Source organism: Acanthaster planci, linkage group LG04, assembly GCF_054643075.1.
Source record: "Acanthaster planci isolate LZ-2023a linkage group LG04, COTS_SCS, whole genome shotgun sequence".
Classification (NCBI taxonomy): domain Eukaryota; kingdom Metazoa; phylum Echinodermata; class Asteroidea; order Valvatida; family Acanthasteridae; genus Acanthaster; species Acanthaster planci.
In genome coordinates this window covers 2307934-2322450 of record NC_141780.1, presented here as the reverse complement: position 1 = coordinate 2322450, position 14517 = coordinate 2307934, and the positions used below count along the sequence as shown (strand labels likewise).

The 14517-nt window shown below is 42.9% G+C and overlaps 1 protein-coding gene across 2 annotated transcripts; it reads left to right on the top strand.

Moving 5' to 3' along the window:
- Positions 1–72: 72 nt before the first annotated feature.
- On the top strand, positions 73–13787 carry LOC110986417 (uncharacterized). Of its 2 annotated transcripts, none has more exons than XR_015424972.1 (14): positions 73–321; positions 2244–2345; positions 2659–4137; positions 4399–4620; positions 5590–5703; positions 5882–6012; positions 6150–6296; positions 6683–7049; positions 7571–7773; positions 8289–8459; positions 8858–8970; positions 9780–9951; positions 10444–10510; positions 11249–11385. XR_015424972.1 is itself a non-coding variant. In XM_022248263.2 (14 exons), the coding sequence occupies exons 1-14, from the start codon at positions 180–182 to the stop codon at positions 11841–11843; spliced, it is 4119 nt and encodes a 1372-aa protein (XP_022103955.2). In that variant the 5' UTR covers positions 92–179; the 3' UTR covers positions 11844–13787. The 2 variants fall into 2 exon arrangements, 1 of the variants encoding a protein (XP_022103955.2); XM_022248263.2 differs by having other exon boundaries at positions 92–321; positions 9686–9951; positions 11249–13787.
- The last annotated feature ends 730 nt before the right edge of the window (positions 13788–14517 follow it).

The window sequence follows — 14517 nt, the reverse complement described above, 5'->3', positions numbered from 1 at the left end:
CGAACGGCCGGAGTACGACCCGAGGGTCAGCGAGAGTATACTTTCGCTAGAGGGGGAGTATATACTCCTGTACCCGAGTGTAATGCGCACGCATCCTACTGGTGTTAACAGGAGTAACCGCGCGAACGCACCTATTGAAGCCGACAACCGCAAATGCGACACGAGCAGAACGGTTTCGGATGAGAGTCGACGAAGAGATTCCTAGGCGAAGATCCCTGACTGTGAACGAGCGTAGTGGCAGTACGGAGATGGGCTCCTTGCAAAAAATCCAGGGCACCCTCGAGCTGGTCGTAATGTTGTTCATCATGACAATGGTGCAAGGTAAGGGGTTCATTTTTGCACCAATGGCTGCTATTATGATCTAAAATTATAATTAATGTGGAAAAAGCCACTGGATGTGTCATTGTTAACTGCATGCCAAGCTGAGTATTGTCTCAAATATTGGGTTTTAGGAAAGTACTATAAACCCAGTGATAATAATCCGTAAAGTGATTTGTGGTCCATGCAAAATATATTGTGAAGGAATATCTCCCACTCCTTCAAAATCCACCACATGTCTAAAAATGTATTTGCTCTACAAAAATTTTGACTGGGTCGTGCATGAGTGGTTTCATCATAATTATTTTTATAGCTTATCGCAACCTAACATTTGTAGTGTTATTTTCTTGCTTTTGTATGTACAAACGGACAACAGAGGTTATACCAGCCATTTGTGGACTAAATAACTACTGTAACTTCGAAAGAGCAAACGTTATATACCAACGACTAAAAAAAGAACGAAATGCACCTGTGCGCTAACCGCAATTTAAAAAATTTGAAAAAATCTTCATTTGTCAATACTCATCAAAAATAGTTCGTACCAGAATTGTTGGTGCAAATACCAACTCGATTAAGTAATCTTTCGGTTCGATAGTCTGCGCGTTGTTGATTAACTAGATATCGAGCGATGCTGCACACATATGTGTGGTTTTTTTTCGTTCCTCTTCACCCAAATAAACATGAAGTTGCCGTGTTTACTGTTCATGGTTATGATTTTGATATGTAGATATTTTGCAGACTTCTATACATGTGTATCACAAATGCGAAGAGAAATATTGGCCAATGATTGATACCATTTATCAAATTTTAAACAGCAATGTCTGTAAATTAAAAACAGCACACCACGCGTCTTCGTCATTTATCTGCAGCCAAAATCGATACTTTTTCAAGTATTTTCCTTACGTAGAGCTCAGGTATTACATTTAGCTTTATTGACAAGTTGACCAATTCAATTCAAGGCGAGCTAAACTTTTTATTCTCGGAACTCAAGGGTAAAAAAAAAGCAATTTGTGATAAATTATTTTCAGATGTTTTAAGCCACATTTAACAAAAATGTAAAAGTAAAGCTTGGAACCCCGTATAGATCATATTGAATAAGATACAGTTTCGGGTGAAACGATCGAAAATGGGTTCCTGTGAAAATGGTCCATTGTACCTTTTGCTTGCCAGTGTTATGTCAACATCTAAGTGTGTAGTGTCTGGATAACTTCATTCTAAAAACGTGATTTCAAGACATGACATTCCCACTAATCAGATATTTAAAAAATTTTAACTGAAAATTACAATAATAGGGCCTTACATCGGTTGTAATTTGCGCAGTGCGACTCTTGGTTCTTTCCTTTGCTGATCTTTCCTATTAAACAGGGCATTTTCATGTTGACAGTTGCGGTCTACAGAGTTTGTTTTAACTTAAATCAAGTACAGTTGCTTCGTTCTAAAATTTGCAGTTTAATTTTGCCATGAAAGCAATTTGTGTTTCACTTCGCTGTTTGCGGATTACCCCCTTTTCGTCACCAGAGTCCATGAAAGAGTGTTGGACTCTCCAGTATACCCTGGGTCTAAAATTTTGACACTTTGAGCGAAGCACGTGTTTGATGCAAATGATGTCAAAACCTGTATATAAGACATTTTAAATCTCTATAAACTCGTCAATACCTTAGTAGGAAAAGAGAAGGCATCGAAAAAAAGAAAGACCGAGGAAAGGCTTGATCATGTCTGAGGAAAAATGTATTGCAGACGAATGTAGCATGGTCCCGTCATAATCGTCTCTGTTGTAGACGAGTTAATACCGTGACGTCGTGGGTTTAGGTTCAAGTTCATCCATCCAAGGAGTTTCCTTTTCACGTTCGAAGTAGTTCAGATAAGCGTTTTTACGATCGAAATAAAAGGCATATCGCCGTTAAATTTCACAAATTTTAATGCAGGACAGACAACACTTGAAACGTCTGTAAACACCACAATTGCATATGGAAGAACCTTGGAAACCACACGCAGCACTGCCAACAACGCTACCGCAACACCTACAGGTACCGTAACAAATTTCTCTGCTAATTTCCTTGTTATAATAAGCCATGGCCTAATTTGTTTCCTACAAGCGTAAAAGAAGCCAAGTTTGTTTTTGGTCCAATATAATATAAAATATAACAAAACTGGGTGTTTTTTCACATGACTCCAAACCAGGAGAATTTATGATATGCTTATCTATCTAACGATGGTAATTTCAATGCAAAGTTAAAGCAGTTTGAAACAATTCAGTTCTGGAATGTTCATTATAGAAGTGTAATATTAACGTAAAGAAATACTTAAGGCAATAAATGTCGTGTTATTGTTTTGCTGCAGATTCCACAAATGACACGTTGGGTACTTCCGAACCTTTTACAGAACCGAGTGTCAATATTAACATCACTTTAGAATCCCAAACAGAACAAGCTACCAATACAACCCTCACAAACCAAATTACTACGGCAGCAAGCACCACAGAAGTGGCCATAAATGGCACCATGGAACTGGCAACAAACGGCATACCTACCACGGACAACACAACCGGCACAAGCACCACGCGGGGTACTTACGAACCTTTTACAGAACCTAGTGTCAATATTAACATCACTTTAGAATCCCAAACTGAACAAGCTACCAATACAACCCTCACAAACCAGATAACTACGGAAGCAAGTACCATAGAAGCGGATACAAGCGGTACCATGGAATTGGCAACAAATGGATCCAGTACACTTACCACGGACAACACAACCGACACAACAAGCACCACAGAAGTGGCCTTAAATGGCACCATGGAATTGGCAACAAACGGCACACTTACCACGGATAACACAGCCGACACAACAAGCGCCACAGGAGTGGCCATAAACAGCACCATGGAACTGGCAACAAACGGCATACCTACCACGGACAACACAACCGGCACAAGCACCACGCGGGGTACTTACGAACCTTTTACAGAACCTAGTGTCAATATTAACATCACTTTAGAATCCCAAACAGAACAAGCTACCAATACAACCCTCACAAACCAGATAACTACGGAAGCAAGCACCATAGAAGCGGCTACAAACGGTACCATGGAACTGGCAACAAACGGCACACTTACTACGGACAACACAACCGACACAACAAGCACCACAGAAGTGGCCATAAATGGCACCATGGAACTGGCAACAACTGGCATACCTACCACGGACAACACAACCGGCACAAGCACCACGCGGGGTACTTACGAACCTTTTACAGAACCTAGTGTCAATATTAACATCACTTTAGAATCCCAAACAGAACAAACTACCAATACAACCCTCATAAACCAGATAACTACGGAAGCAAGCACCATAGAAGCGGCTACAAGCGGTACCATGGAACTGGCAACAAATGGATCCGGCACACTTGCCACGGACAACACAACCGACACAACAAGCACCACAGAAGTGACCACAAACGGCACCATGGAACTGGCAACAAACGGCACACTTACCACGGACAACACCACCAGCCAAGTAGCTACCACAGAGAAAACAACTGAAGCAGCCACCATTGTCTACGCGAGCACTGAACAGGTAATCACCCAAGAGGCCGCAACGAAAGATGTAGCCACAAGTGATGCAATCGCGACTGAACAAGCCACTGAAGCAACCCCTATAGAACGAACAACTGAAAAGGCCACCACAGCGATAGCCACCACCGAACAACAAATTGTAAAGGCCACAACTGAAACAGTAGCCACAACTGATGCAACCACAGAAGACCAGGCCATTGAAGCGACCACCAATATGCAAGCCACGACTGACTCAGCTAGCCCAGGTGGTAAGTTAGGAGGTCCTTTCGAATGGCCTTATATAAACCATAAATATTTCAATAAATCCAGATATTGTGAAGTGGTGCAAAAGTATTGATGGTTTTCGTTTCAGAATTCTTTTTCAAGTCACTTGTCAATCGGAACTAGAAAAACCTTTGCCAGTGGTATTTTTCACCTCGTGCTCATTTCTTTAATCACTTTACAACAGAAACTGGGACACGTGTAGTATGCATTAACATGATCCTCTGTTTAAAATGCATTTCCAACAGTGGACATCAAATGTCCCGACAGTATGGATCTGGACATCACTGACGGGAGTCCGACGTCTCTTGTCACTTGGCCTCCTCCTACTGTCAGTAGTTCCACGGAGGCCGCTAATTGCCAACCGGCATCTGGTAGCCAGTTCTCCATCGGAAACACTGACGTTGTTTGTGACGTGAGAGATAATTTCGGAAATGAAGCAAGATGCTCCTTCACAGTGGCTGTTACTGGTAGGCATGATGCAAAGTAAAAACCGAGGGAGATTTTTCCAGATAAGAAAACTGTATTGATACTCTTAACGATTGGCCATTCCCACTCTCCCGATTTTAAGGGTGGGCTGATCGGTGAAAAGCCCTTTCATCCACTGATTGCGGATTACCCTTTTCAAATTAACCCCCCCCCCAAAAAAAAGAGAATAATCAAAATGACCCTAGCTGGTACGCCACAGAGCGGTATCAAGCACCATGCAAGCACGCAAAATGAGACCGCGCCCCTGAGCCTTGGCCTCCGACTCGGCCGGTGCCACAAACCTGTACACAGCTCGGGTGCTCTCCGGGACTTCACGGACATCCCTGGCAGTAAACCGTACCCGTTTGACGAAGGAACCGTCAACTCGGCTAGTTAGCAGTTCCTGTAAGACTGATTGTAGCACCTTTTGGACCTCATGTGCCTGGTCCAAATTTTCTGCTCACCCATGACACTTAAACGCAAGCGCAAAGACTTCTGTGTTCCTCTTGTCAAACAGATTTTTCTCCACCCAATTTGGCGAAGACACTACCAACAACAGATTACCAGATTGTGTTTATAGATGTAACTCGTTTCAGGCCAGGGCACACGTGCAGGAGAATGTAAAATAATGCAAACGCTGCTTTAAGGGTTGTAACTTGTTTTTCTGTCGTTATTTGAAAGCTTTCAATTCGCTGTTTGAATGCAAGTAAGTTTAATTATCTTCTGTAATGATTCTAATTGCAAACATTTGACCAGTTTGTTTATTTTCGTTTGTTCATTGGTAGTGTCTTGGTGCCAAGAGTAATTGTAATTAGTAAGACTAAGTTGTATCACGAACTCTTGCCGAAATTTCGACAATTCGTAACCTGTTGCAAAGGCTCATGGGATGTGCCAAGATTAAAACAGGGAAAAGAACAAGTGAGTTCGCGCTCGTTTCTTGGATTTGACATCTTTTAATTTTTGCCTCACAGCCTGGTGCCCGGATGATATCTATGTTATATCTGCTGGTTTTGTCACCTTCCCTGAAACCAGACTATCGGAAACTCGAAACACACTGGAGGAATGCGTCAAGAACGACGGAACGGGTAAGAAATAAATCGGTTGATCGAGAACGATGTTGCTAGTGGGGCGTCTATTGCGAAATACAAGGCCGGCCACAAAGTGTTTCGATATGTCATTCGATTGTTGTGTTTGTGGCTGGGGAAGGAGCTGATGTCCTTCCTTCCCATGGACTTGAAATATTTTTCTTATACAAATTTATAGGCACAATGCATCCTCGTGCGTCTCGTTTGTGCGGTGGAAGCGTCCAAACGGGTGCCCACTGGCAACAGCCCGTCTTTATCGACTGCCTGCAAGAGCAAAATGTCAACGAGGGCTTGGATGAACTGGCTGAGGTAAGATATCTGCTTCAAAATTTTCAGCGGAGTAACTGTGGGAACCACGAGGTCATGTCCAAGTCCCCCCCCGCGCCACTCTCTGCCTGTTTGCAATAACAAAAATGAGTTTTCCTCATGAAATGACCTGCTTTCAGAAACCAATCACAGACGAGAACGTGGATGACGTGTCGGACGCACTTGCTTCTCTGACTAATCAAACGTCGGGAATCGATAACAAAGGTGTGGCCTCCGCAGCTGACATACTGGACGGTATAACGAAGACTGGGAACCCGTCACCTGAGGTAATTCTTTGCCATGAATTTTGACCCGCGAGAATCTTGGCCTTGATCGTTCAGGTGTTTTGTTTTGAATAATTATTTTCAAAGTTACACCGTTGGGTACTATTTTGTACAAAATGAACAGCAATCAATTTATCAGTGTTCAAAGTTGAAACTGACATTCATTTGAGCATTCGTAGAATTAATTTAATTTCTCAGAAATAATTAACAATGCATTACAGTCAGACTTTAACAGTATACACTTTTCAAGACCAATGATATGAAGTGATCTGACGCAAAAGAATTCCATATATGACATAATAAGAAAAAACAGGCTTTGTTTTTGGCTTCACCAAAGTAAAGACATTTGGGATGTTTAACATTGAAAAATTATGATTGATTTTTCACAGGTGACTTCCGATGTTGTCCAGGTTGTTGATAACATGCTACAGGTGGACGACGATTCCTTTGAATCGACTGGCAACGCGTCGTCTCGGATAGTCAAGTCCCTGGAGGCCCAGGTCTCTCTCGTCCTGTCGGGAGGGGGGAACTTCAGCTCCGTGACCCATAGCCTCGCCGTCAAAGCGCTCCACGTTTCCTCTGACTCTGTCGGCGCGCACGGAGTAGGAATGGTGGCCAGAGCAGGCCGAGACGGAGAATGGCTGAAGGAGGAGAATATCAACATCTGCCCCAGCCAATGCGATGGTGACAACCCTCAGAGCATGATCGCATCCATCATGCTACCTAAAGAAATTGTGGACCGGCTTCCTTCAGAGCGTGAGTCGATTGGAAATTTTGACACTTCACTAGAGTTCTGTTGTCGGGAATGTTTATGTCACCTTTACAATGCAGAAATTAACATAGAACCTGGTGACAGTGAGGACTTGGTGCTCTCAAGTAAAATGACCTACTGGGGCATTATCAGGGCACGACGGTCTCTCAGAAACAACGGGATAATTATTAGTTTTCGCCTTCAGTTGTTCCAAAAGCCATTTCTTTTTCTCCAATCTCCCCATAGTCTTTAACAGGCGTTTTGCACCTATTTGGCTTGTATGTGCCTGTTGTTCTATTAAAAATGATCTCGCCGATGCAGTGTATTTTGGAAATGGGCCCGCTATGCATGCTGGTGGTGTTCCCAACTGCCACTGCGAAGTTCTTCTAGCTCTGTCTGTTCTATTGCATGTCGTTTCCAAGATTGTTTTGCGAGCTTCTCTAAAATAAGTTGACAAGCAAAGTAGGTGAAAATGACATAACATGTGCTCATCCTTAAAGTTTGCCTCTTTCCCCTAAAATCTCAGCAATCAATGTGGGCCAGGTACCGCTGAGTTTCATGATGTATCAGAACGACAAGTTGTTTCGGTCCCGGAACTTGTTGGATCAATATGCAACGTCCTATTTTCGAACTGTCGGTAGTAGCATCGTGGTCGCCGCCGTGGACGGCGTCGAAATCGACAACCTTCCGAGCAATTCGTCGGTTCTTTCAACATTCAGTTTATTGAAGGTAATAGTCGGCTCTCGAGAGGCACAAAGGTGTTGTCCACCGATGTACATTGGTTTTCTCTTTCTCTTGGATTTCTGTCTTCCTAAAAAATCATTTTCAATCAAAATAAATAAATAAATAAATAAGGAGATTCTGAAGACATTGAAACATTAATGTATAATCCAAATTCTGATCTTTTCCCCAAACAATCTGAGCCAAGAAAGTAAATAGTAGCAAAAACGTGACAAATTGTGGATAACCCTATACTAAACTAAATCGGATCGATTAGACAAATATTGAAATATCCGCGTGCATACAAGCTTCACGCATTCGTGGCGTTTCCACAGATATTGACGCAAATTAGGCCTACGTGTTATGGCCTGATTCATGCCCAACAAAAACGCCAATAGGAGCGCAGTAAAAGTTTGTACCAATTTGCTTAATTTGCATGATACGAGTGATCCCGTTCCCCACAAAATAATTTACATTTGTTGTCGAAACCATTTTCTGGTTTTATCAACTTGTCCTTTAAATAGGTACATGAAGAAAAGACCGACACACCAATGAATGCCGAGTGCGTCTTCTGGGACTTCAAAATGCACGGCGGAATCGGGGATTGGTCCAACAAAGGTTGTCATCTGGTGTCATCTAGCCAAAAGAGGGCGGTGTGTAGCTGCAACCACTTGACAAGCTTCGCCGTGCTGGTGGTGAGTACCCCCCGTCCCCGAATCGAAACAAACACCGATTCCATGTGTCTGTTTTAAGGCCATGCATCTTGGAGCAGTGGTGTGTAACCATTTGTCATTGCATGGCAGCATCAGCCAAATCTAAGACGCTCTCCTTATACTTTTTGTCTCGTCATCTTCTTTACCTTCTCCACAAAAGGACAAAATTATGAACTTCGAAAGACATCTTTATTCTTTCAAAGTTCGGACTGAGCTCACGTTCAAGAGGATATTCAATAGCCGAGCAGTATTTGTCCAAAACGGGAAAAAAATCAAAACAAGTAATGTCCAGGGTTATTCAAATGTTTGAATTTTTCTTCACGCAGACAAAAAAACACTGCGGATTTTTCTTTAAGTTAATGCACGATTGACTTTGGCAGGACGTTTTCGGCCAGACGAGGACCAGCCCAGCTTTGGATATTATCAGCAAGATTGGTTGCGGAGTATCAGTGATATCTCTCATCATCACCATTGCCGTTTACATCGGTATACGGTAAGGATTTTGCCTAACTTCATTGCGTCTTATAATTCCTGAAGTGCCACAGGGGCGTAGCCAGAGGGGGCGCATCCTCCTTATAAATGGTTGCTTTATTAACCCTGACATTTCCAAATCCACTTATTTATTTTGCATACACCCGAAGGGTGAGGGTTTTCTTGCACCCCTTCGCTGTAATATGTAGCCCCCACCCTTACTAGTCAATTGGTTAGTTTCCTCCTGAAACATCTGCTAGGGATCTTGACTGGTCTACCTTACCCCCATTGCAAAAGTGAGAACAGCTGAATAAGACGCTAAAATGTCTGTCTTTACCTTCCGGTTTGTCTCGGTCTGTAGGCTGAATGGTCCTGAGCTGGTAACTCTAATGGAGTTACTAGGCTGAGCTGGAACCTCTAATATAAAACTGACCATTTAAAGAAAAGTCGATCGGCAATCTGGCGCTCGTCTGAATGTACTTGATAAGTTGAGCTTGAATCATACTGGAAAGTCCAGTTTGGCTGAGGCTGTCGATAACTGTCCCTTTCATGATCCACATTGAGATTGTTTATTTTCATCCAGACTCCATAGGTTAATCGCGCTAATTAAAGCCGTCATTATGGTGTCCACTTTTATTTCCAAGCTCTTTGCGAGTCAAGATCCCCAGCCGCATCCAGGTGTTGCATATTGAAGTGAACTGCTGAAGTAATTTCTCATCTTTTCTCATCTACCCGAGATCGCTGCGAGTCAAGATCCCCAGCCGCATCCTGATCTGTCTCTGTTTCTCCCTCCTGTGTCTCTACCTGATCTTCTTGGTTGGCATTGAGCAGACCTCCTCCGGTCACGGCTGCCTGGTTGTGGCAGTCTTACTCCATTACTTCACCTTGGCCTCAATGGCCTGGATGGCGGTGGAGGCCACAAACATGTACTTGCTCCTGGTCAAGGTCATCAACACGATTTCTATGCGGCGTTTTATGCTGCAGGCATCCCTGGCGGCGTGGGGTGAGTCAATAGGGTCATAACATCGCAAGCATGAATAGGGGTGGGGAGCAAAGGTACACTTGCCACCCCATATGACCGTGCCATCTTTTGATGACTCCAGCAACAGCGCCCTCATTTGTCAGAAAAATCATAGAAATTTTGAATGTTCTAAAATAATGTACTTTGACTGAGAGAATATTCCCCAAAAATATTAGACATTTTTTTCCTATTCTCCTATGCACCTTCATTATGCCCGCACGTATGATGTACACACAATGTACTGATCTGTGTTGCTCCTTAAACAAAACTGCGGTGAGGACTTAAAGAAAATTCGTCATGCATCCCCGTCCCAGAATCACAGGCGTGGGGTCCCTACTACGTGCAGGTCAGAAGGATGCTACCCCGAACGAACTCCGCTTAATTAATTGATCAATTCTTGAGTCAAGTCTAAGAAATAATTTTCCTATAGATATAATTGTTATCTGATACTTTATATATGTTCCCTGTTAACAGGTGCTCCGCTAATAATTGTGGTCACCATCCTAGCGGTTGATTATACACAGTATCAGAGCAAGACATAGTAAGTTGTAAACCTGGCGTAATGTATATCCATCTCATGAATCCTAGCTCTTGTGAAGAGGGTAATGAAAGCGCAGTAGCAGCAAAAGAAAACAAACTGATTGATAAATAGCAATACGGGTGTTTCATAACAGTGGGCCTCCAAGAGTTTGCAACGCGTTGGCCAATCACAACGTGCGAAATCTCTTGGAGGCGCACTCTTGTGAATCGCCCGTATTAAAGAAAAATCGAATCAGGAGGGTGTTCGCACTGACGTCCCTCACTTAAACTCTCAAGGCCCTGCTTTACTTAGCCTGTGATGAAGTAAAATACCCAACTCCAAAACAATGTGGGGGTACAACTAGGCCTAGCTGGATTGAAACGGGGTAATACCATCAAATTGTGTGAGTTTATAGCTTTCTCTTTTGGAATATTGAGGGGTTCAAGGAGCTAAGCTCAATCACCGACCCTACCCCCTACACCTTACCCATTGCTAGCCTCACCCACCCCACCATCAATCACTCAAGATTATCCTTACGCTATTCAAAAAAAAATCTGCAACAATGGAAATACTTCATAAAAGTTTCCGACGATTTTGCACCAGTAATCCATGAAACAAGCAGCTCTTCGCAAAAAAATTGCCACAAATTTATGGCAGCAGTGGATTGAGAATACTTGAGAATAATCGCAGAAAAAAAGAGAGAGAAAGAGAGCAAGACAGAGGTTTTCTCTGAGCATTTCTGTCTTATTTCTATCATAGCTGTTTCTTGAAGTCTGGTCCAGCATTCCTATACGGTGAGATGGCCATAATTGGTGTGGTCCTCTTATACAACACAATCATCTTCATCATGGTGCTGGTGAGCATCTACGGTCGAAATCAGGTCCGAAGCACGGCAGATCAGCACCGGCGGCGGAAGGCCTCCCGCCGGGTGCAGAACGCCCTGGCCATCTCCGTCCTGCTGGGCCTGACCTGGTCGTTCGGTCTGCTGTCGGTGCTCGAGGCTTCCAACTTTGCCTTCCAGGTCCTGTTCTCCGTCTTCAACTCCCTGCAGGGGCTCTTCATCTTCCTGTTGTTCTGCTTGCGTCAGGACAACATCCGCGCGATCCTCCTCGGGAAACTGAAGTCTGTCGACAGAAGCAAGCACGTGTTCTGTCTGATGAGCGGAGGGGGGAAGACTCCACTGGCAGGAAAAGGCACCGAGACGACCCACGGAAGCACGAACTCTCCGTCCGGTATTGAGCTGATGATACTCTCTCGTACCAGTGCGTCTTTGTACAAGTGGCCTTCACAATTTACGAGACAACCAGAATACGTTGATGACCAGGAACATCCCTTTGCCGTCAAACAAGATTAAAGAGTCCTCTTCCCAATCAAAACTGTAAATAAAATAAATGACATGAAACCAAGATGTTTGGGCCAGCTTATAAGACTTTACTACTGAACATTTCTGTTTTCAACGGTATAAAACTTTGTGTAGTGGTTCTTTCATTTTGACCAAGTCACAAACTTCGCACCATTCCATCAACTGAACGTGACCTTTTGCTTTTTTGAGTATTCTTTTGTTGTTCGCTTTACATAGTACCTCTGAATCGCTATAGAGACAAAGTCAAATTTAATTTTACATTGTTGCTTTTCAAAACTTAGTGTCTTCTTAGTAATTGAAGCTATTAGTAAGAAGCTATTGCTACTCATGTGTAATACCAACTTCGCATATTTTACCATTTCAACAAACGAACGCATATTTAAGAGTGTTTTGTGCACACTACTATGGTGCCCTAGACAAATACAAATTGCCACAACAGCGTGTGTAGGCCTATACAAACTTAAGACTAATAAGATAACTCAGTGTTACGTATATAAGATTAACGAATGCTTGATTTATAAATATGGAAGTTTAAGCCCGTTGCTCGGGGGGCCCGAGGGGGCAGCAACCCCCCCCGGGAAGCTGCCCCAATCAGTAAAAAGCATAAGCTTAATAAACATATTGTGTTCTTGTGATATGCCCCCCCCAGCTGATACTGTGGGCCCCCTTAATGCCTGAAGCTGGCGACGGGGATTAATATACAAACAGTGGCGTAGCTATAGCATTTTAGGGCGCAAAGGGGAACTATATCATCTTACAGTGGAGCATCAGCTTTCTGCGTTTTCATGGGGGCGAACTTTTGTTAGCTTGTTCAATATCCGTTCATCAATTTATCTTTTTTTTTTTAGTGGGGGACACCTGGAGGGGCACCGGGAATGGGGGGATGTTCCCCCAGGCCCCCTGTGGCTCCGCCCCTGTATACAAACATGCGTTAATGAATGATTTCATATTTTCAAACTACAAATACAAATCGAAATCCAAAATAGACATGCGCCATTTTGTTTTCAGACTTTGTTCATTCAACCCGCGATGTGAGTCAATTAGGCCCTTGTATACTATTATACTTTGCAGTTAGTGACTGAAGTCAAGGTAGGATTAGGTAAAAAAAAATGCTGGTAGCAATCAGAGTACCTGTTGGGGAGATTGTAAATGTGATTGGTATTGAAAACAGTCCTGATGAACGCTCTTGAATAAAAGTCCTCACCTTTACATGTGATGCCCTTGAAACGAGGTACATTTAGTGCAATGTATAACGGAGATATTTTATTATATTTAATTAAGTACTTTGGATACGGGATAACGAGCTGGCATCGTTTATCATTCCACTTCTTCATTTTACTAGTAGGAAAAAATGAATTTCCGTAATTTTCTCAAAATTCGAATCTTGAAAGGCGCATAGACATTAAATCAAATTCAAACATCATGCAAAATAACTCGATCTTTCCTGCAGCTTTGGATGTCGTTACAAAATTTAAGGAAAAACTTAATCATCATGAAGCAGGAAAAACAGATTCGTATCGTTCTGTACCTACGAACATGTACTTCAGCTGAAAAAATAATTAAATTCCAGCATCACTTAATGAAATATACCAGTAGAACTTACAGGCCAATTGTTTTAACTTACTGTGCAGATGTGTCCAGTGGCCATTCTTATACAGGCAAGCCTTTAATTATTTTCGTATCTGTGATCCTACAATTTACACAGTATGTTTGGGGGAATGTAGTTTTCAGTTCGCGCGCAGACCTATTTTCTAAGTTGTGCTGATTTATCTGACAAGAAGACGGTTCTTTTGAAGACAACCGGTGTTCGTTTTAATGATCGATGTGCATTCCCGCGATTTCGTTTTTGAATAGGGCCCATGTCTGAGCAAATGCAAAAAACAAAACACCAATAGCCTGGGGTATAGTAGGCCTTTAACAGGCCAAAATGTGTCATCCTGCCATAATTATGTGGCCTCGCCCGCGCGACGGAGGCCATTTACTGTAGCGCTTGGTAACGGATTGTTATTCAACTATAGCAATCTTCTTCCTGATTGTCGCAGGAACACGAGGTCGATTTTCTCTCCAAACTACTGATTTAACTCACGGAAATAGCGTCATCCGCCTGCGGGGAACGTTTCGGCCTACATTTTCTCAACCACTAGTTAATTTGGCCATTTTCTGGCCTGACGAAAATTTATTCGCTGTCCAAAATGTCTGAAAATGCCACGAAGACGAATTACAAGACGAAATTGGTTCTTCCTTTTGTACAAAGGCGGATCCCGGGGGAGGTCAACAGGGGCCATCCCCTCTCCAAAAAGCCCATATATGTTAGGGGAAAATAATAAGAAAAGGTGAATCATTTGGTCTATTTCAATTCCCTCCCTTCAAAAAAGTGTGTAAAAACTCCCCCCAAAACTCCCCGCCCCTCGGAAAGGCCTAAATTTTTACATGAAAAATATTCGATTTTTTGCTCCCCGCCCCCCAAAAGCCACGGGTACCTGCGTGCTAGTTCATCTTGGCATGAGCTGATACAAAGCGATCAGGAACTGTCAAATGACTGTGGCACACGGCTTTTTGTTCCGTAGTTGTGATGACATACACACTATATTTCACCTATATGTGGAGACCAAAAAGTCATGAGGATAGAGAAACGTCCCCACAAACTCAGTCCTAATTTGCCTGA